Here is a 23,232-nt window from a genome sequence, read left to right as displayed (position 1 = left end):
AGTGCCATCAGTTTCCAGGCTAGCTTTTTGACATTTACCTGTGATTTCTACCAGCAACTTGGATGTTATTATCACGTATGATGATTAAATTGTCACTAATTATTAAGTAACTACCAATATGATAGGAATGGGTATTTTCTACAGAGCTTAAATGATATTTTCAATATCATTAGACCTATTTTGTAATTTTCCTCTGTCATTGAGTAGGATGTTTTTTGTGTGTTTTGTATGTATAATTTCATTTCCAACTTCCTTTTATGGATATAAACCAATAGATTAAAACCAATTTTTGTTTTGTCTAAACATCATTTATCGATTGTTTCTCAGTCTCAATGTATATACAGTACTTGGAAATATAGGGAAAACTGTTTAACTATAGGAATGGCATTAATACGTTCTAATATTTATATATACATGTACGTACCGGTAAAATATTAACCAATTTGATAGTGCTTTTATTTTTGTCTAGCAATGATTGCATTGTTTCTCAGTCTCAATGTATACAGTACTTGAAAATATAGGAAACAATTTTGAACTATAGAAATGACGTTAATATATTTCAAAATTGTTTATACCGGTAAAATATTAACCAATTTGTTTGTTTTTTTTCTAAAAATAATTTAAATATTCAGTTCCAATTCATAGTATACTTGGAAATATAGGAAAAATGTCAATATAAAAAAAGAACAATGATTATTATATCATTTTCAATATATTATTTCCAAGCTGTTAAAACTCTTCCTTTCATGAAGGTTAAAACGATTTCTAAAAATTAAATCAGGTCATATTAAATTGTAAGATTGTAAGAATGGTGTTATTTCTTTTTTTTTATAATCAATATAGTTTGAATTCATTCTTTTTTTTTTTATTACTTCTTGATATTAATGATGTTGTATATCTAGGGGGCATTTATTTGATTAAATATATGTTACCATACTACACCCAAAAAAATACCTAAAATATATGCTTTTCTTGAAGAAACAACTCTCCCTCTTCCCATGATTCTACCATGTTATCAACTTTGTATTATTATAGAGGTGTCTGTTAGCTTTTGTTCCCTTTGTTTTGAATTGTTATTTTTTACCACGCCCAAAATGCCCTGCCAATTCAACAATTATTTTTTTAGTCCAAGCTAAATATCTGAACTTAAACTTTCCTTATTAAAAAATCAGAACAGATTTAATATTTAAAACATTCCAGTTTCGCCTTAAATCCAAATATTTTCAGCAAGATTTGTTTAGTTTGGCTGTTAATTCATTCTTCACACTTGAAAGTGCGAAAAAATCATCCAAAAATTACTCAAACTTTGATCGATGTACTGTTTATAGAAACCCATCCATTATACCACATTAATTAGCAACACATTTTCTTAGTATAGATTAAAATAATCCTCTGAATTTACATCTAAAAGTTAAACTTGTATTACAAACCAAATGTTCAAATTGTTTTTAAAGCCTCCTAAAGCAGTCTGTGGTAGAAGTCAAGCCCTTGGATTAGTATGTTGTGTGGATCTATTTCTTCCTGTCTAAGTTCCGGGTTACAAGTAATATCCATAAAAGTCAGTAAAAGGTGCAACACAGGGCAAGGGCAATGTCCTGCTTGCAGCTTACATTATTTGGTATTTTCTAGTCACCAGCTAGATTATAGATGTGTAAATCAAGGATTTAGGGAATAGGGTCCCTGCACTGGAACCTATTTCCTCTTACATTATTTTGCAACAGTGACACTCAACTTCACTCTGTAGGTCTAACATAGTATTTTATAGAGGACGAAGTGAAATGCTCTAGAATCTTGACGTGGGGCTCAAACTACAGTAATTTAGGTCAATAGACCTACTTTTGATAATAGGTTGGAGGTTGAAAGTCTATATGTATGTTCTCCATGTACTACAGTATGTTATAAATTGCCAAACAAAATCCTTTGAACCAAATTGTTATTAAAATGATTTCATAGTCCAGACTACTCTTGCTTCTTTGATCAAAACCGGATGGTACTGAAGCCTGTTACATTAGTACAGGTCTATTGTATGCTTTTTGAATGGGGGAATATTTATCCATAAGAGAGACAAGTTCATTTTCTAGAGGGGAGGCAACCTAAAAGACATCAATAACACTGTCCATGGTTAATCCAAGTAGAGAATATATGCATCACATACCTCATGGTACTATATTGTGAATGGAAAAATAAGTGTTTCTTAACCATTACCAGCCTACATATTTAAACGTTCCAACCCTCAAGTTAGCAATTTCAGGGGTTTTAATTGTTAACCAGATTTGACTTCAGAATTCAGACAGTAACCATGGTTTTGAAAAATGTTTTTAAGCTAAAACCAAAATTTTGAAGGTATTAGATGAAAATTAGGGAGACGCCCGGAGAAATCGAGAGGGTTGGAACGTCGGCATCAACTGTGCGTTTATAGTATGAATTTTGTACAGTTTAGAAAGCATCATGTACCATTTTGCATGGTGATGTGTAAAAAAATACAAAGCAGAGTTGTTTGTAGAGTGATGTAGTGATAGTGTAAGTAAGTAGCTTTACCATTACTGGCACTGTAGGGCTGTGCTGCTCTTGAAAGATAAATTAATATTTGAGTATTTTCATACGATGACTCACTGCTCAACATTTGCATCCAATGTTATTATGATTCATGATATAATTATGTATCCAGAAATTCCATCACTGAACATACATCAATCATATTTTAATAGAATTCTACACTGAACTACTTATGTACTGAGTGTTGTTATTTCCTGAATTATATAACAAAGCTAGTCAGGTAGAATATTTAAAGATGTATTGTCCCTTGAAACACAAAAAAATGAAGGTCAAAATATTATAAATTTAAATTGGCCATATCAAAGTAATATTAAAGTTATTCACTTTAAGTTGAAAATTCGAGACAAAAACAAAAATTTTGCGTAATTAACAGCTAAATTAATTTGATAACATTTCGTCTGGAAAATCGAAATTGAAAAAGTAAACAAAGATTTCAAACCATGAGTATACATTATGCATGATGCTAATTAGGATTGTTTACAACTCGTCACGGTTGAGACTGGGTGTTTTCACACAGATCGCGAGGAAGTTTTATGATTATGCATACAGAGTAGCCAAATAAGCGCGTTGCATTATGAGATATGTTTTGATCGAAAACTTTGACTGGAAGTCAAAGTTATTTTTTGAACCAAAAAACGTTTGTATTTCAGTTAAATGATTTTTTTTCCCACTAATTTTTGGTGAAAGTTAATAACTATTATGATACTTCAAAATGACCCACTTTTTTTTTGAAATCTTTTTTTTTTTTTTTTTGGAATTTGACAAAGGGACAATACATCTTTAATCAACAGCAAATTATTTTCTATGCCTACTTTACATATATTCTTGTTGCTTGCTAAATAAACATGCATCACCTTGGATGTTGTTGCCCTATTTAATGGGGTGTTTATACAGTCATAGTACCTGATTCTTTTGTATTGAAAATTGTTAAGTTTTACATCCATTTTTTTTTGTTCAAATTTTATTATGAGGGGAGCCTCTACTACTGTGCTATAGCTAATTTTGATATACCAACAGGAAAATAATAGAAGAGCAGTAACGGTAATAACAATATAGAATAAGTTATTCCTTATGAACATTTACACAAAGCGCGGAGCAGATGGGCGGTTTTTCCGCTGAGGATAAATGCAGATCCTATGTGGGACAAGATATGCGGTTTTCCACATGCCATTACCACTCGTCTGGTAAAAATGAGTAATTTCAAATTAAATTTCACGTCATAAACTTTGGTCAGTTTCTGCCTTAAATTCACGTTTTTAGAAGATTCTACAGATAGTTATATAAAATGTTCATTGAAAACTCGACAGAGAATAAGTCACAAACCTTCAAGGGATTACTTTTTCCAATATCTCATAGATTTGAGAAATTTAGAGTATTATGTAATAATTATTCATGGATTGATACTACGCCCACTAGGTTACTAATCTTACTCCCACTCCTGAAAACATTAATTAATCATGCTGTATCTTGGAGTAATTACAGTAGGCCTAAGTTGCTCAATGGTTGTACTCATCAGCTCTCATCAATGTAAATCTATTCCTATGCATTGAATATAAATGTTTTCAATTTGTTTGGTTTTATTAAATTTTGTTTAATTATTTGATTAATTTCGGCAAGGAATGGCAAAAGAGGGAAACAGCCAATTAGATGTGCCACTCCAACAAAAAAGCTAAAACGTACAGAAATGAATATAAATTCATAAAAAAATTATGTGATTCTAAAATAATTTTTTTAAATATCTTTAGAATGTATCCAACTTTTGCTTTTGCTTTTGAATTTCTAATATCAGCCATTATGGTAGGACATTAGTACATTGCATTCAGGAGAGGACTTAGAATCCATAATTATGAGAGTCTGTCAAAAATTGAGCAGCCGTTCACATATTAAATGGACCACTCATTTTAGCCAATCGACAGATCAGTAGCTACCCAATGTGGTATATGAGTGTTGTTTTACAACAGTATACAAACTTTTGATATCGTGTATTTATTCAGTGAATCACTCTAAATTCATTGATAAGCTACAAAAATACAACCAATCAAATATTACATTTTAATTATTTAAATATTATATTGAACTCCTGATACATACATTATGATTATACAGTATGGATAGTATTTTTGCCCAATGCCTATCACTTTTAAAAACAACTAAACATAATATTCAAGAAATAAAACAAAAAAACCAATGGAAACCGAGATATGATTAGACCATTCTACAGATCTACAGGGACAAAACATAAACATTGCCTCACCTACTGTACAAAATCTTTCCCTAACAGAACAAACTGGAAAATAGTCGAAAGCGTACAGTATGTCGTAAAAAGTTAAACAAGAATATCAACTACAGGTATCAACAAATCTTTGTGGTGAAACTGATACGCTCAACAAAAATAAAATTCATAGAACAACCAAATAAAATAAACCAATACTACTGGTTTACTTTTGATTATGTTATAAATGTTATGTTTCAATCTGTATGTATATGTTGGTCAATGTCGGTTTATGCAGCTAGGCACGATTTCTATTCCTTGTTAGCATTACAACTCTTCATTCAGAACCATGTCTGCAAAAATGATGGTTGTGTGTTGAGTGTGATGATTTGAATTGAAGATTGATTTTGATTCTATTAAAGTTAGATATATGTATATAAACTATAAGAATCTAATTTTAGTAATGATTGAGTGAAAGTAGTACATTACAGTACATTCATCTGTGTTAAAGTTCATTCTATGCAACAGGAACAACTGGAGACTATGAGTTCAATAATGTAATATAAATGTTTACATTAAAATGTTAATTGGTATCAAATGTTAAAAGAGGAAAATGTAAATTTAATAGGACAAAATTAATTTTTATAATACACCAAAAAGTTTTGATTTTGATCTGGATACTGTCCTGATCCTTTAAAAGGCCTATCAAAACAATTGGCACTCATGTCTCAGGTGGTTGCATGCAGAAACTTCCCTATAGAGTATAAGTTTAAGGCCAATAACCCTTAAAAAAAAATGTTCAAAAAGAATAGGGAATTACCCTCATGTTTTTCCCCTAACCCCAACCATCAGATTTAACCTCTGAACGTGCAGGCTTCTAAGACATGAAATAACCCCAAAGAGACCAGTATGTTGTATAGTAAGGGCCTATATCCTTTTTCATTCAACTGATGTTAAATATAAATCATTTACATGCAACACTGTACACTCCAGTTGAACCTCTTTCTCACTGACATGCTTGCAACAGAACACAAAATGATGGTATTGATGCCTCATTGCATTATCTACTGGATATTCACAGAGGACCTGCTGGCAGGAATAAACCAGTATATATATATACTGAATATCATACCTGGTCAATAAAATGTGTCCGCAAACATATTTTTATTGAGGGCATCCTTTATTGTTTATCAAAGAAATTACAATGATTTCAATTCTAAAAATTGTAGTCTGTTTTATGCAACACATGCTTTGTACTCGCCCACTATGCATTTAAGGGCTACTACCAGTATAGTACTTTGTTTGTATGTAGGTTTATAATAATCTTTGTGTAATATTATGTGTAGATATGCTAGGAATGCAGTAAGTACAGCAGGAGGTATACCCTGTTATTTCCTAGACAGACACAATCAACAAGTTGTAATGTTTGAAAACAATGCATTATCAGTTTGCAAACATGTGTGATATAAATAAAACAATGCCACTAGTTAATTGACATAAATAGTCATTTTATTGTGTTATATAATCATTCAAGACAAAATTGCAAATGTGTATAAATTATAACAATGTAAAAACTGGCAGCATTATACTATTAGACCAAATATAATATTTAAGAAATTGCAGTTTTAAGGCTTATTACTAAAAAGTGTAAAGTTGAGGCATAAACTTTATTCGCCATGCAAAAACAATTATTTTCTAATTTGCTTTACTAGATTTAATAAATATAAAATGTCAATGAATTTTTTTTTTTTCAAATTTACATATCAAGTTTGTAGTACACTACACAAATCAGTAGCTTTTATGTTAGTTCGATGGGGTTTGTGATTTTTTTGGAGGTTTGCAGGGGTTGCTGGGAGTTGCAGTTTTTAGCAACCTAACTACATTACTTATACTGACAGGATTGTTTTTATTGATTTGTTTTATAAGATAAATTAAATCATAGTAAAAATTGTGTAAGAAATTCCTTCTCAATTAGTATACAGTGGAACCATTATTCAGAAAATAAATTCTGTACAGTCTTCACCTCTCTGTTTCAAGCCTGAGGTATGAAATGAATGAACTTATATAGAATATTATTGAAATTGATGAATGAATTTTAATTGTACATTTTAGTTTGTAAAAGATGATCCCTAGTATTATGTTAATGATATTGCTTCAGCATTTATGATTTGATTGATTAATTTCTTCTTCACTAATATCTATTCATCAACATATTTCAAGTCTGTTACTTTCCGATTCCAAGGTTTTGCTTTCTTCAACTTAGAGCTTATACAGTAGATATGAGGGTAACTTGGTGGAGAAAAATAAAACAGTACAAAACTTTCAGGTACTCGGTTTCAGTGTGTGAGCTATGTTGAAATTAGAAATTGTAACCAGTGGCGCAACTCAGAGACCTGATGCCCTCGTTTAGGCACTCTTCAATGCTGAAGGCTTCTGGCGTTTTTAGCCTTTTCGACATATTTTAATACCCTCAGGCTTTTCTTAGGGGCCCCTACAGTACAGGCTTTTGGGCACCTGGTTTTAGCCAGTGAGCGCTCATAGCTGTTACGCCACTGATAGTAATAATTAAATTTAATAAATATGTTAATAACAAACTTTCTAATTATTTCTTTCAGATACATGACGGAATATTATAACTACATTCCATTTTCTGCTTCGAAGTGACTTGCATTTCCTAAATCAAAATGGCCGAAACTGTAAAAATATTGCAGGCGCCACAGGCAGGCCTGTCGGATATGGCCAAACTACAAGACCTCAATGTTGAAAGCATTCTGGAAAATATCCGGCAACGATTTGAAGCAGATCAGATTTATGTAAGTGAAACTGGTTTACTCTCATACTTTGATGGTCTAGGAGTATGGTTTAGTTCTGTGATCTAGAGATTGTAGGTTCGAGACTCCACTGAGTGCACTTTTCGAGTTCAATTTAACTTAAATAAAATTATGATAATCATGGTGTCGACAACATTCATAATTGTATTGTTATGGCTATTATGATGCAGAAATATGATGCTGTTGTTGGAATCTTGCTTAACAAATACAATACATTGTAACAATTAATGTACTGTATTTGGTAAAAATTCCAGAATTTTCTCTCGTCTTTATCAAATTATAATACTATGATTTAACAGCAATCATATTTACCATCATCTACATTATCAATGTCATCAATATTATAATCATCAGTACAGAATCTCTATTGAGATTTGAAACGTTACCTCAAGTGGTGTCAGTGTTGGATCTAGGATTTTTTAAATAGGGGGCCCAGGGTCTAAAAATGGTGAAATGAAGAGCTGAGCTTAACTTGATGTCCTGTCTTTTGCATTACAAAAAATTTCTCAAAATTTAGGGGTTCTATAGTACTGCAGGAAGATTGCATAAAGTCTACAATATTTGCATAGATTTTCTTAATTATACTATTCCACATCGTCATGACATGAGAAGAATTGTCATTTCACACATCTCATTCATAAATGCAATAACCACTTTTGATGCATTTGTAAATTTATGCAGAAAGATTTAGCCTTGGTACCAGAGATAATGGAATGCAATCAATTTACAAGGCTTTTGGCCATTAAACCCAGCATAGGTGAAAGCAAATCAATTTTCTTTCAATTATTGTCACTAATGAAAAGTCTAGGATTATGGTGTAATTGATTATTATAAACATGGTACAAAAGTAAATTACTTTAAATATTGTATCTGTACATGTAATTGTGTTGGATTGAAATGGGTGGGGACACCCACATTTCACCCAGCCTGATCTTATTGTAAAGGTGTTCCAACCCAGCTTAAACACTGGTGGGTCAGACCTGAATTCTTCCTGGATGCCATCTGAATATCCAGGTCTACATTATCCTTACGTTTTCTTTTGAAGTGCCTACTGTACACTCTGCACAAACATTATCCATTATTTTCCTTTTCCATTGAAATGGCTGCGAAACAATAATGGGTTATTAACCGTGTGAATAAATGAACAATTTCTTGGCAGCAGAAACAGGACTAATTTTCAATTAAAGTAAACAAGGCCAACAGCCATAAGTCGCGTGCTCTCAGAAAAAAATTAACTTTCAAAAAGTAATGTACTTTAAAACTTTTCTGTACATCAAAACAGTTAAAAAAGTACAGAAAAGCGATAAAACGCATAGTGATACCGGACCGACAGACCGACCGACCGACATAGTGAACTATAGAGTCGCGTCCACGCGACTAAAAAAACTATTGACTTAGGATAACAACAAAAACAAACTGTACTATAGTAGACTACCAAGGTAATGGCATCTGCAACTAACACAACAACCAAAAAACTTAACCAAGCTATAATGAAACCAAAACATAGAGTAGTAGGCAAATTTCTAATGTTTTATATTTTTTTCTTTTTTTTCAGACATACATTGGTTCCATATTGGCAGCAGTTAATCCATACAAGACCATTCCAAACCTGTACGATTTTGAAGTAATGGAAGCGTACGATAAACGGCACATTGGTGATCTACCTCCACACATCTACGCCATAGCAAACGACACATATTATTCAATGTGGAAACAAACAGCAAATCAGTGTGTTCTTATCAGGTGAGTTCCACATTTCCTTTATACTTAAGAAGGCACACCTATAACCATTTAATTTAGCACACACTTCCAAATAACATTAAAATGATGTAAGCCAATATGTGAATTTGTCTGTTTTGTGTCTAGCTTACCATACCAGAATATTGGATTTGTTATTCTACAGTACAGTAGGGAAGAGCTGTCTAAAAAATGTAAATGTCTCTGGAACAACCTGTGTCTTGCAGTCTAACTTGGCTGAATTGTGCACAGGTGTGGACGGCACAACAATTTCTGTCTTCCCTTCATGTTAAGCTGCCATGAATGAATGTGGGGTTGAGTGGCAGGGTTTATAGGCCATACCATCTATTCTTAGGGTGTTCTCATGCATAATTGTTTTCCTTTGTTGAAATAACACCAATGTCAGGATGAAGTTTAGCAGTCAGACAAATAAAACCATCTATCACCTACCGACGTATTTATTCGAATAAACGCCCGCTTTGATTAAATACCTCCCCAATAAAAGAAAATCTAAACAACAAGAATAACAAAATAAATACAATATTAAGCATGGTAAAAAGATGATTAAGTATTTAGATGGGTAGTAAGTAGTGTTTTACTAATGTTTTAAAAGTAACTAAAAAAGATTCAGACATTTTTTATTTTTATAGGAAAGTCATTCTATAGTTTGAGTCACTTTATCAAGTGAGTACTTTAGTCCATATCTACAAATACTTTAACACACGCTAATGTGATGAATGAAAAATTATTACATTTCCAATATTGTCTCAAAGGAACATGCTTGGCATTTGCCCAAATTAGACAGCCATGCAGATAATGAGGCATTTACTTAATTAACTGATGTTGATATGGATGAATGCACAAAGCCTTGCTCTGGTTCATCAACCAATCATCTTTAAACTATTTAAATTTAGCATTTCTGTTTTAATGATCAGTCTCAGATTTGTAGATTTGTTCGAAATTAAAATAGAAACTATAATGATATTAAGCTAATAAAAAGATGTTGGATACTAGTTAATTTAGATATTGTATTTAAAGGAACTAAAGTACAGTATTGCTAAGTATTAGATTTTTATTAGCATCTAATTATATATAAAATAATGAACTTTCACTTTCTCGTTCAAGGAGTGGCCAAAAAAATTAACCATTCTTATAATACTAGTTTCAGTAGAGTCAATGGCCGAGCAGTTTAGGCAGGTGCTGTTTACCATACCTTAAGAGCCAACAATATCGGCATCCCATGGGTTCAAGTCCGACTTGCGCCTAGTTCTGGTGGAACAAGTCTTCTCAGATAAGGACAATATATAAACCATAAGTTCAGTGTACACAGTTGGTTCACAAATAGCCCCTGTATCAGAGACAGTGGTTAATTTACTATTAGTTGGCGATGTATAAAAAAAAACAAATTTAGTCTTTAGCAGCTAAGGGAGAGGGGACAATTAATTTAATGACGTATGACTTTCACATTGAAATCCAGATCATTGATATTATTTGTTGATAAACATATCCCGATTCAAACCTATGCATATTATATGGAAGTAAACAAATGCCCTAGTATAATATCAATACAAGTTTTTCCATAGAGCATAGGGTACTGTATTTCCATATACTACCTGGAATCAAAACCACAAGCACTAATTGACTTCCTACAATAACAGCAAATCTGCAAATCTTCTTCTTTAATTGTTAAAGTTGATACAGAGTGTGTGGTCAGTGTATCATTAGTATGTTCACCACCCACAAAGAAGGAAACAAAATACTAATTACTAAGATAGATCAATTCATGGTCATTTAAACCATTAGCAACTGACTGATGTTTCTGATACAAAGAAAAGCAGTTATGAAATAATTATACATCTGAAACTATCTTTAACAAAATCAAATGTTTTGTTAATTTTTAATGTCCATATGTCTGTTTTTAATTACAAGTTTGACATTGATCAACTTGAAACTTGACATGACAACTTTGTAAGTGATCCGAAGAAATGATTTGACAACAATAGCAAAAGCAAAAACAACAAACAAGGAAATATATAATACTAGTACTAGTAGAAGGCCTAACTAAACTTAAATTATTACAAAATTGTCAAGCGTTCAGAGTTGTATAAAGGTTAATTTATATATAAATGATATATTCTTGAAAAAAAACATTTGTATGAATGGTATTCGTAGAATAAAATAGGAAAGCAACAGGAGAGCAAAGAAATACACAGTAATCATACCTGGCTGGCCTAAATCATCTGTTAGGCTGCCATAAACAATCTTTTCTTCATTAACACCCTTTGTCCATTAGTGCTTGCCTAAGTTGCCTTTGTCTTTACTTTAAGACAAACCCCACCCAGTTCTTCTTAATTAATCAGTTACAACAAGATAAGCAAGCAAAAATATGATTTTACCAAACTGGCAACCCCTTTTCCTGTCAAAATCCTGGCTTTAATTACATGACATGGAGAAATAAGGCCAAAATAATCTTTATACTTGTTAAGCATCAAACTCTGAATTATATTTAATAATTATGCTACCATTTTGAAATAAACTGACTCTTTTTAAAGTTTTAGAAAACATCAACAAATGAATCACTACTGTACATCCTGTACAATCTCAACTTCAAGAAAACTATACGTGCGATAATCGAATGTTCCTATTTTATCAGAATTTTTAATTGTATTTTCGTCATTTGTAACAAAAAAAACAGGGGAGGCCTTAACTTAACTTAATTATTTGTTACGACATTCTCCATGCATAACCAATTGTTTTGTTGTGAAGAAGAAATGAGTTTGATATACCATGTGTCATGTGTGACACACTAAATACATCTAGTTTAATCAAACACAGATAAATGATGACACACAAATATTTATCTTCAGTAGAACAATGTGACACAATCCATCTGTAATGTATTGAATCTGTAACTTTATCCAAAGTGACATTCCAATTGACACTTTGATATAAAGTGGTTAATGATGGTAAACACACATGAACATGATGTCACTGGATAATGTCAACACCTTATGTTGTTAATGTAAACAAAATAATGTTGTAAGTGAGATGTAAAGATTTAGGTTATGTCATTAGGATGTAATAATAGCACTAAAGTCCTTTATTTTTAGCACAATCTTTTATTTTCACAAATTTTAATAAAAATGATTCAGTTACAGATGTTATTATTTATTTATTTTTATTATTCTTTATACTGGGTAGCCTCTTCAGTATACTGTAAGACTGTTCTCCCAAAGAAGAAACATTCACTTTAGAATTAATGCATAGAAATGGAATTAATTAGTCGCAAAGTTGTCTATGCATTGTCAATTGGAAAATAGTAAACATCAACCAGATCCTTACTGCTGGATGAATGAATTCTGTATACTGTAGCGCCATTCCAATGATAGATTGTTTGTGTGCGAGATACAGTAGGCCTAGTGATGTTGTAGGCCCAAACAGAATACATTAATAACATACATAAGAGGGTGCAAGAATCTTGAATCTTGAGCATGCAGTACGATGACATGATGTGAGAGCATACTTTACGAGACTCAAATGGTGCAAGCATAGAGTACAAAGTATGCAGTATGATAACATACAATATAAGAGCAAAAGATATGAGAGCATGCAGTATGAGAGCTTGAGGTACAATACAAGGTCATACAGTATAAGTGCATACAGTACAAGAGCATCGGGGGCTTTATGTATACAGTAAAGGGGTGTATGGTACAAAGGCATGCTGGGTACAGAGGGCATATAATACGGTGTGAAGGCATATGCGTGAGAACATAGCTGGCGAGTATGCCATACAAGGGAATATGGAATGAGGTCATACAGTACAAGAGTATACAGTATGAGGGCTACGGTACTAGTGCATACCATGCAAGAGCATACAATAACAGGCAATACAATGGCATATGATTGAGAGAATAGGGTAAGGACAGTACTGTATGAGGCCTTGTAATATGTATCAGGGCTGATAGTAGGATAGTTGCTACTTTGTTACCATCACATGACTGTTGTCGATCATAAGACGATGGATATGAGTGAGATTGTCGGCTTGTAATTAAAGAGACATAGAACGTGTACATCACTCTCATTTTGATACTCTCATCTCGATGATAACATGACATGTGTTGTTTAATCATACAGGAATATTGTTGGTTTAAAAACTTAATGGACAGTGTAAACACTTTGTAATGTCATTTGTTATTATTAGGATGTGGACTATTAAACACATCAAGTGCTATGTCATTTTAAGCTGTGTGGCTATTCACTGTCATTATCTTGATATTTACAATCACTTAAATGTAATATATCTCACTTCAGGTCATATTAAGTATGCTTTAATATGTTTATATTCAATAAAGAAGTTTGATTGGATTCATTGAATGTCATGTTGAAATATCACAAAATGTCCACTTGGGTAAAAACTCCAGGACAAGAATTTTTCATGCACTTTTGTAACATTTGTTAAAACCAATGGTAAAACTAACAAGTGTGGACAATGGGCAAATTATTCATGGCCTTGGGTAAAGTTACCATGGTTGAATTTTACCATTCCAGTGCGTGCGAACAAGCATTTATATGCTTTTATTTTAGGATATTATAGAAAAGATCCATTTTGCCTTATAATTAAATAGCCAAGGCAGTTGTTCTTGATTTCACTCATTAAAGTAGAAGGTTAAGCATCAGTACTTATGATGATGAGAATCCATGGTCAACTAACTTTGTAGAAAACATCATTAGTTGATGATGCATTGAACAGAAATACCTTTTCCATGGCTACCAATATATAATGGAAAAACATCACCACAACCAGCTGAATGTTTACCAACTCCCTTGTACTGTAGGTGGCTAAAAGTAACACTCTCAATCATGGAATGAAAGTGTGGCCTTTTACTTTAGAGGAGGAAAAGGTATATAAACTGGTCCTCAAGCTTAATTGGAAATTCGGATTAGGCCCTCTACGGACACATGGCAGCCAACAATGCAGTGCCTACCAGTTCAGCACAACGGGAGACGATCCTCTACTCTTTTCGAATAGTGTACCAAGTTCTTTAACATGCATTATATGTACATAAGACCAACAGCTTTACATTCCATCTGAAAGACAAGGAAATGAGAGTAAATCATCTTGCCTAAGGATACAATTAGTATGGTACAGATAGGCTCGAACCCATGCCTATCACATGCTAGTCCAATATTATTATTACACCCTTTTCTCTGGTTTATACAACCACCACATGATCCCAGATGATCTCCCATCCAGAATGCAACCGGGGTACGCTGCTTAACTACAGTTTCAACGCAGTATATAAGAACAAATGTTTTGTTTATATAATACATACATGATTTTAAAAGATAATATTTATAGTAGACACATGGTATATTAAAGCCTACGTTGAAACGCTTTGTTTACAACATTACACCATCACCAAAGACAAAGAGTAATCTTATAATCATCTGTGATTGGTCTAAACCTGTGAAGACCTACCATTCTTCCTTTACAGATTGTACATGATAGTATTAATGAATAATATGCAATGCAGTATTACAGGTTAAGTATGTACTAAAACAAAGACACCTAAAATATTAATAACACAGTTTCATATTTTCCATTAGATAAAATGTGTAATCTTATTCTATAGATGTTGTTTTTACATAAAAATGTATTTACACTGAAAATGAAAAAACCAGCTATTTATATTATATGATCCATTTTAACTGATTGGGTTTTTAGGGAGCTTTATAAATGAAGAAGACAGTTTTGGAAAATGTTGGCTATTATTAATTATTATGGGTTGTTTGCTGCAGTGAAATTTATTTTCTCACAACAACAACAGCAATTCCAAACCCTTTTTCTGTTATAATCCTAGTGTTAAAGCAATGGATATTAAGTGGCATAGAGGATGTTTTTAAAGTTTTGCGCAGTTTAGTAATTATACCCGTTTATGAATATCTCTAGGCTATACAGTATTTCATAATGTATATGCTCACACACTAATTGACAGTTCAGAAAAATGGATTTGTGTCCAAGGTTGGCCATAAATATTGAAAAGAGGAGATTGATTTTGTCTCAACCTGTGCTACAGATGGGATGGGTGATCACACCGATCGTGTCATCTTTTACGCTTCCATGATCACTCTGATCATCATGATTCATAATATCTATCCATGCTTAGGTAAACTTCCTATTGTAAACCACAATGGTCAATTGAGTACAGCTTTGCATCTACTAGACAGACTTCAGATGTGGGTCATAGTCTAATCCACAGACTACGGACAGAAAATGGACATTTGTTCTGTCTTCATGTTGTTTGTTGTTTCCATACCAGCATTTAATTGTTGTTATCATTTATGATGTGGTAAAAAATAAAATACACACTATCAAGAGGCATCACTATTTGTGAGGCATCAAATATAAAAAATTAAGTTAACAAAAAAAAATCACACTAAACGTTGCTTAACATTAACATTTATATTTTTGGTTATCTGTAATGTGCCTTGAAATGTTTAGATGCAATGTGAAATATGAATGGTTTATGTATGTATGCATCAAGAGAGGGACAACATTTGTAATCAAATGTTTCTCCACAGCTAAAGTTAAAAAAGCATAAAATACAGTAAACTGTGCATAGGAGGTTTAAGAAAGGAATGTTCGCAATCCGCTTTTTAAAAAGACAAAATCATTTCACATAGTGAGGGATTAGTTGAATTCTACTGCAGTTACTGCAGTAAACTGCATTTTTTTGGGAATTATCTAGCAAGTAATCACTGTTGATTACAGTGAATGTTTCATAAATTTCTACATTGAAACAAACTAAACCGTACATTATTGTGAGGAAAAAATGTAGTTAAGCCTACTGCAGTAACTGCAGTAGTAGAATGATTTCTATAATAATAATATTTAACTATTTATTATTATTTTGACATTAATGTTGATCAAATAATGAACAATTCTTATAATAACTATAAACAAAAAAAGGGAGAGGAAGGGGAGTGGTAAGTTATAGTATTATTGAACATGTTGAATTTGTTTTGTAGTAATTGTATATTTAGAGACAATTCTCGATGAAAATCCTGCCTCTGTTATTATTCCCATAAATGGGCAGTAAAAAATCAAATACTATACAAATCATATCAAGCTAGTGTCCATATTTTAATTTATACTTTCAATTTCTATAATGTACTAATCAATGTAGATAAGCATGCATGATTAATTACAACATTAATTATGTTAATTGCCAAATAAAAATCAAACATATCAAGTGTTTCTACAATAAATCACTACCTAGATATTATGACATTTTTATTATAAATAATTAATATTAATGTCATTTAATATTGTGAAGACAAAAATATAGGAATTCAAAGTATTTTATTTCTTACTGTTCAGAATGTACAATTCTCGTGAGAGAGTCTTGTTTATTCCTGGAATGCAAACTAGTATTGAATCTTAATGAATAAGAATTATGATAATGTTCATGACAATATGATATTTGATCTGAAGCAAGGATATATAGAGTTTAAATGCATTAACATACTCAAGGATAGCTAAAAAGGGTGTGTGACATGATCTTGAAAAGTAGAAAGAGGCAGTGTCTAAAGGCTATGATTTATACAATACAAATGCAATCATATATTTAATGCTATGCTTGTTGTAAAGAATCTCTCTAATGATAAAAATCCCAAAAAACTGTTTTCTATTTTTGATAGTTTGATCAGACTGCAGCCTAATTTTTTCTAAAAATTTTAAAATAGAAGGGTGAAGTTACCAAACTAGGGCCTAAACAAGTTAAAAAAATATTGGTAAAATTAAGTGCTGAACTAGCCTACTGTTTTATATTTTGCATTGTATTACCGCCCCTCCCTTTTTAGTTTTTACCCAACTAGGAAAATTATAATAAAAGTCTTAGTTTTCTCTGCACCTAATTTAGTACTTACTTTAAGAAAGAATTAGTAAATATTTCAAAATTTAATGAAGTGTAATTTTGTAATTGTTCTTGATTGAATTAACAAAGTAATATCGATCAAAATGCATTATATACAGCAATAACGACAATAACGCTATGCTACACATTACTGGATGAGCTAACCATTTAACTATGTTTATGGACATTAACCAATCAAATTATTTTGATGTTTATTGTTTTGGGACCAGTTGACCATATTTACTGCACACATCAAATAGACTGCCAATCAAGTCACTGTTTAACCAAGCTTCAGTTATTGACTCAATTACCTTGATTTAATTTAAGCTGGTTCAATATTGACACAATAAAATGGCTTCTGCCTGTAGTTGATTGTTCTTAAAGTTGTTTCTCAGAATTGTAAAATTTGTTAAAACCTATTTAATTTTTGAAGTATTTGTATACTTACTGGACACTTGCACTTTAGAGGACCACTATGGTAGATAATATTTCAAAATAAACTGCGAAAACATTAGAAAATAGATATAAAAAATTCTACCCATATCCGTAAATAATTCTACAGTAATATAATGTAAAATCACCCGGAAAACAACCCGGCATCACAAAAACCAAAAATGCTTCAGATACTGTACAATACTCACAATAATCTTTCTCAAACTTCCAGTTTAAAAGTGTAATAGGTTTTACTTGTTTTGAAAGACAATGAAAAAAGCTTTCACATATTTCATAACAGTTTACCATATTTTTTAAAAACATATACATTTTATTTTAATCTGCAAATATTTTCCTGAATTTTAAAAGGGTCAAAGGAACAATTATTGATAACTATGGCTCATTTCGATTGAATATTTCCTTTCACAATTTACAGAATTTCTTGTCGAATATTCACTGTCGACGTTTTATTAGGGAAAATGCATCGCAGCCTGTGCATTAAAATTCTACACTAATGGTTTGATTTAATATTGTCTGTGATTGCGAATTATATATCGTCTTTGAATGATAATTATTGATTTGATTCTTCATGAATTATTCATAACTAAAATACTAATTATAGCTGAAAATATAACACTGTTACAGACAAATTTCAAACAATTACTAAATCATTTATTTGTATTTATTATATTACAATACAGTAAAACCTCTATTAAGGGGACACTTTCAGGACCCAACATAGTGTACCTTTATATATGGCTGTAATTGAAAGAGGTATATTTCTCCTTGTTGTAGAATTACTCGAAATTTTTAAATGGGCCTATACCTTTGGGTTTGTATACTTCATCTAAATTTCAATTGATGTGACATAAATATCTTACTTAAGCTCTGTCTATATTATCAAACTTTATGTGACAATAAAATGTGCCTATATATGGACATGATGATGTCATATCACTACCATATTTAGGCATATCACCACCATATTTAGGCATATCACACTTTTTTTGCCAAACTAGTTTGATAGTGTAGACAGACTTTTAGGAATGTATGACATAACCATCCAGTTACTAAACAGAGCAGAGTTGCTCATGTTTTAATTTATTTTTTTGGTACTGTACTTTGGTGTTTTACTTCAAATATGTGATTATACAGGAAACAATCCATTAGTCATGATATTTGTAACTGTTATTTAAACTAATGTCACCATGACAACACTAACAATAAAGCCCAAGGTCTAGGTCCTTTAGTAGCAATGTCAACACTAACCACATTCATAACACATACAATGAGATCACACACAGGTGGACCACTCACCTTACCACAGGTGTGACTGACCACAATGGACAATTGACCTGGACAATCAACTGTATTCATTCAACAATTAGTCATGCTGTTATTCTGATACCTAGATAAATCCTGCTAAAGTATTTCTTTGGGTTTGTTTGTCAAACAGTTTGTGAATAAATTACCTAAATTATCTGATATACAATTTTCTGAATCCCAATTTGCCCAGTCCAGTTACTTTCATAACAATAGTCTTTTAGTAAAGCACGCCTTTACTCGCCATCACATATAGATTACATTTAAATAACATACTTAATAGTTATGCCATCATGCTATATTATACATTTATTAATTGCATGAAATAAAGTAAAATTGTTCTAGAAGTTTTATTACAGTCATACAAAATGTCATACTTGACTTGTTGGCCAGTAAAGTGGACTTGGCAAATTGAGATTCATTATTCAAAATTTTCTTAGCACCAGAAACAGGAGAAATTTCAAATTATTTTTTCGTTTAGCTATTTAACTGGTAAATTGTTCGCAGCAGAACAGGACTTTCATTCTTCATAATAATTATTATACCAGTACTTTTACTGTTGAAAGGAAAGGTGGAAGTAGGGTGTTAACATAGACAAGAGGGATTCACGTTAACGAGAATAACAGAAATTATAATAACAATAAGTATTTGATGTTATTCTTATTAGTCATAAATGTATACCACAAATTATATTTTTACCTTCTGGTTCTTTGTGTCAAAGGTTACACAATCAATTAAGCAGTGGAAACACTGTTTATCCAAGTCAGGATTATAGTCATCTTTGACCATACATTTATTTGCTTAAAAAAAAGGACCTGGTAAAAGTGTCGCCTTCCTTCTCTGATTTTCGAGCTGCCTATGTTTTTTTTTATTTAATTTTTTTTAAATGACAACAACAACTAAAAATTCAGATAAAAAAGTAACATTCCTTCATCTTAAGCATACAGAAAAAATGTTATTGCATTAAATGGTTTTTTAAAAATTTAGTGATTCAATTGTTCATGTTTTGAGTTGGTGTAAGTTTATTTTAAATCTGTAGCAAAAATCAATGTTGATGACCTATTAAAATATAGTAATAACAAAAACACACGCCCCCAAAATTGTATCCTGGGTCCATGTGTTTAGCCAGTGAGCGCTCATAGTGCTTACACCTCCCTGCTTACACCACAGCATGAAATACACAATAATTGGTATGCTAGTCAACTTGTAACATTATATATATTATTGATCCAGGGTTTTCTTCATGTACAGTGCAGACATTGTAATCATTGTTAACAAATTTGTATCTATATTGTACTAAACTATTTATTAGTATTACCCTAGACATAAAGGCTCCAGATTCGTTGACAATTATTAATTCACACACATTTAAATGTTTATGTCAATGTTATGGTAGACACTGTAATTACAATAATTGTAAAGTTTCATCATCTTCTATCCTGGTTTATCATTTAACTTTCACTGTAGTTTTTTTATAATACAGAAATTAGTGTTTAATGTTAATACATTGTATTGTATGATATACTGTATAGAAATAAAAATGAATATGATATTTTATGCAATTCCCGTCTGGGAAGGTGTTTCTGAAGGTGTTAATAAAACAGTCTAGCATTCATAAAATGTTGTATAGAACTAGATAATTCTATGTGTTTTAAATTTATTTTCGAAATACTGGTTGAAAGCCTTTAAAAGTGTTTTTAAATGAGTTGTATAAATAGTTTTATTATTAGTCTTGGTAAAAACATAATTCTACTTTATTATAATAAGATTGAAGTCAACAACTCAATAAGCAATTTTGTGTTTACCTTCATCAAAAAAATTGTTTTCACCATGTATCATTATACTTTTAAATTCTTTACTAAGTTTACAGTTATTTGTGTTTTGTTATCTTTATAACATAGCTAATTTTCGCTATTGCTTTTATCTTCTTAGCGGTGAAAGCGGTGCTGGTAAGACAGAGAGTACTAAGTTTATCCTGAATTATTTATCCAAGATGAGTCAAGCGTCTGCAGTTGAGACGGGCAATGATGTATCAGTTGAGAAATGCATTCTTCAAAGCAGGTATAGTTACAGAGCCGACTTATAAGCCTAAACAATTTGTTTACTGAAATGTTATATCTCAAATATTTATTAAACCAAAGGAAAATTATTGAAAAAAAATAAAATGCTTGCATATCAGTCGCTGGATCTCAATGGAAATAAAATAAAATAAACAAAGAGCGAAATCAAGAAAAGTAAAACAGCCAGAAAGTTCCAAACTTTTGGAAAACGCTACTTCTTCATCATGGCTACTTTTTTTCAGTAATTGCCATTTGAAATTTATTTGTGTTAATTCATATTTTTAAATACATCACAGATAAAAAGCTTCTTCTACTTTGGTCCTTAACTTTAATCCAACTTTTGTAGGATATATAGTCAGTCGCCTTTTTCACTCTCAAGCTCACTATGTTCGTCTCCAGCGATCTATCATTTGGTGCTGAAACGAAAAAGTGGTTTCTCTGGATCTTCTTTATTCATTCATTTTATGATTACTTCATTCTTGTTCAGTGTAAACCACACTTAGAGACTCTATATAAGACAACCATTATTAATTTAATCTACATAATTATAATTTTTAATACGATTATAATTCAATCTAATTTAATGATATTACTAAATTAGGTAATCAATATGTTCACCTCATTTACAAAATATGGACAGTGTTCTAACATTTTTCTGCAATATTTAGAAATTTTCCAATTTAAATATGAGAATTGTAGAATCTTCTTTGAGGCTAATGCGACCCGAAGGGTTAACAATCGGAAACTTTCTTAATGATATGTGACTACGTAGACAAAGGTTTTTTGCAATTAGTCGTTCAGAATTCGTCCAAATCTATCTCATTCTACGTACGATTACCCCATTTAGCTATGCTGTATACTAATCCCGTCTCTCCATCCATCACAGGGTTCAATGAATGAAGTTCATTGAAGCATGACTAACGTCTCTTGTCAGCTGGGTTGTTGTTGAGTGGTTAGTTGAAATTATGCGCTGACTTTTCTGTAATTCAACTGCTCCCATCCTTTTGTTTATTTCTAATATTTTCACACCCTTTCTGACACAAATAAACATAATACTTGGTAAACATGTGAATTTAGAAGGAAGAATTCAGGCTTTTGTATAATGGCTCGATTACAAGTTTTGTCATACTTTCAGTCATTTTTTCATATATTATCTAAAATTACCCTTAATTATGACATAAATGATATTAATGCAAAAATTGTTGTAAAAATACAGATAAATTCTATGTTGTTTATGTTATTATACCAACCATATGTCCTTCTTTAGCAATTATTCCGGCAACGCCCATTTAGAACATGAATGATTGGAAGCCATGATTAGAGAGAGTTTTTAATTAGTTAATTAATGGAAAACTTCAAATGGTCCATGGGGTATTATTGTTTATAGTTAAATACATCTTTGTTTATTCAGATGCTATTGCAATTTCTTAAGTACCTCATTTGATGCATAAATACAGCATATACTTACAACTCCACTGCTCAATGAAATTAATTTATCTGTAATCACAAACTCGAATGCATAATTATTTGAATAATTACACTTATTTGGGAGATATGAACAATTCATTATTGCATAAGAAATCTATTAGGTGCTTTTGTTCGGCTGATTAAATGACTTATCCTAGTTTATCCATTGGGAATTTATCCATGTCTGTTATTTTTTACATTGTACCATGTCTGTTATTTTTGACATTGCACCATAACGCCTGTTTATACTGCGAGCAAATAACCGATTAAATATGTTATTTTGGCAGCAAAACTTAGACATTAAAGCCAGTTAAATAGTATTCTTAAAATAGCGGTTAAAAAAAGCCAAGTGTGTGGTGGAACGCCATTTAAAACATTTATCGCTGTGAATAATGAAGTAGCACCAAATACTTTCTCCAGAGATATTGCAAGTTTCGTTGTGCGATGAAAATAGGTAATAAATCGGGACAATTTATGCAGTGTGAAAGGGTATTAGGCCTACCTTGGAGATATTAAGCAGAAATAATTTTGTTTGTTTAATAAACATGGCTCACATATATGTAAATTGTCAATACATTCCTTTTTATAGGTTTAAACCATTTTAACTAAATTGTGATAAATTTTAAATGTGAATAGTTATATTATAGAACAGAACGAATTTGCTGTGAGGATGATCAATAAATATTGATATACTACCT

General features: G+C 31.5%; 2 protein-coding genes across 10 annotated transcripts in view; one reads left to right on the top strand and one right to left on the bottom strand.

The window, feature by feature from the left end:
* Positions 1–23,232, top strand: part of LOC144841532 (unconventional myosin-X-like) — a 92,341-nt gene that overhangs the window by 5,452 nt on the left and 63,657 nt on the right. For all 9 annotated transcript variants that reach the window (XM_078697902.1, XM_078697908.1, XM_078697901.1 and 6 more), the window contains exons 2-4: positions 7,384–7,581; positions 9,155–9,342; positions 20,940–21,068. In XM_078697902.1, the coding sequence (XP_078554028.1) occupies positions 7,453–7,581; positions 9,155–9,342; positions 20,940–21,068 (446 nt within the window). In that variant the 5' untranslated portion in view covers positions 7,384–7,452. The remainder of the gene's footprint in view (positions 1–7,383; positions 7,582–9,154; positions 9,343–20,939; positions 21,069–23,232) is intronic.
* The window catches only part of LOC144841564 (NADH dehydrogenase [ubiquinone] 1 alpha subcomplex subunit 10, mitochondrial-like), a 242,600-nt gene continuing 228,096 nt past the window's right edge, over positions 8,729–23,232 (bottom strand). The window contains exon 11 of the transcript XR_013612039.1: positions 8,729–8,741. The gene's annotated coding sequence lies outside the window, so the exon portion shown is untranslated. The remainder of the gene's footprint in view (positions 8,742–23,232) is intronic.

This window comes from Antedon bifida, chromosome 4 (assembly GCF_963402885.1).
Source record: "Antedon bifida chromosome 4, ecAntBifi1.1, whole genome shotgun sequence".
Classification (NCBI taxonomy): Eukaryota; Metazoa; Echinodermata; class Crinoidea; order Comatulida; family Antedonidae; genus Antedon; species Antedon bifida.
Note: the sequence above shows the minus strand (reverse complement) of the source record. Positions and strands in the feature narration are given on the sequence as shown.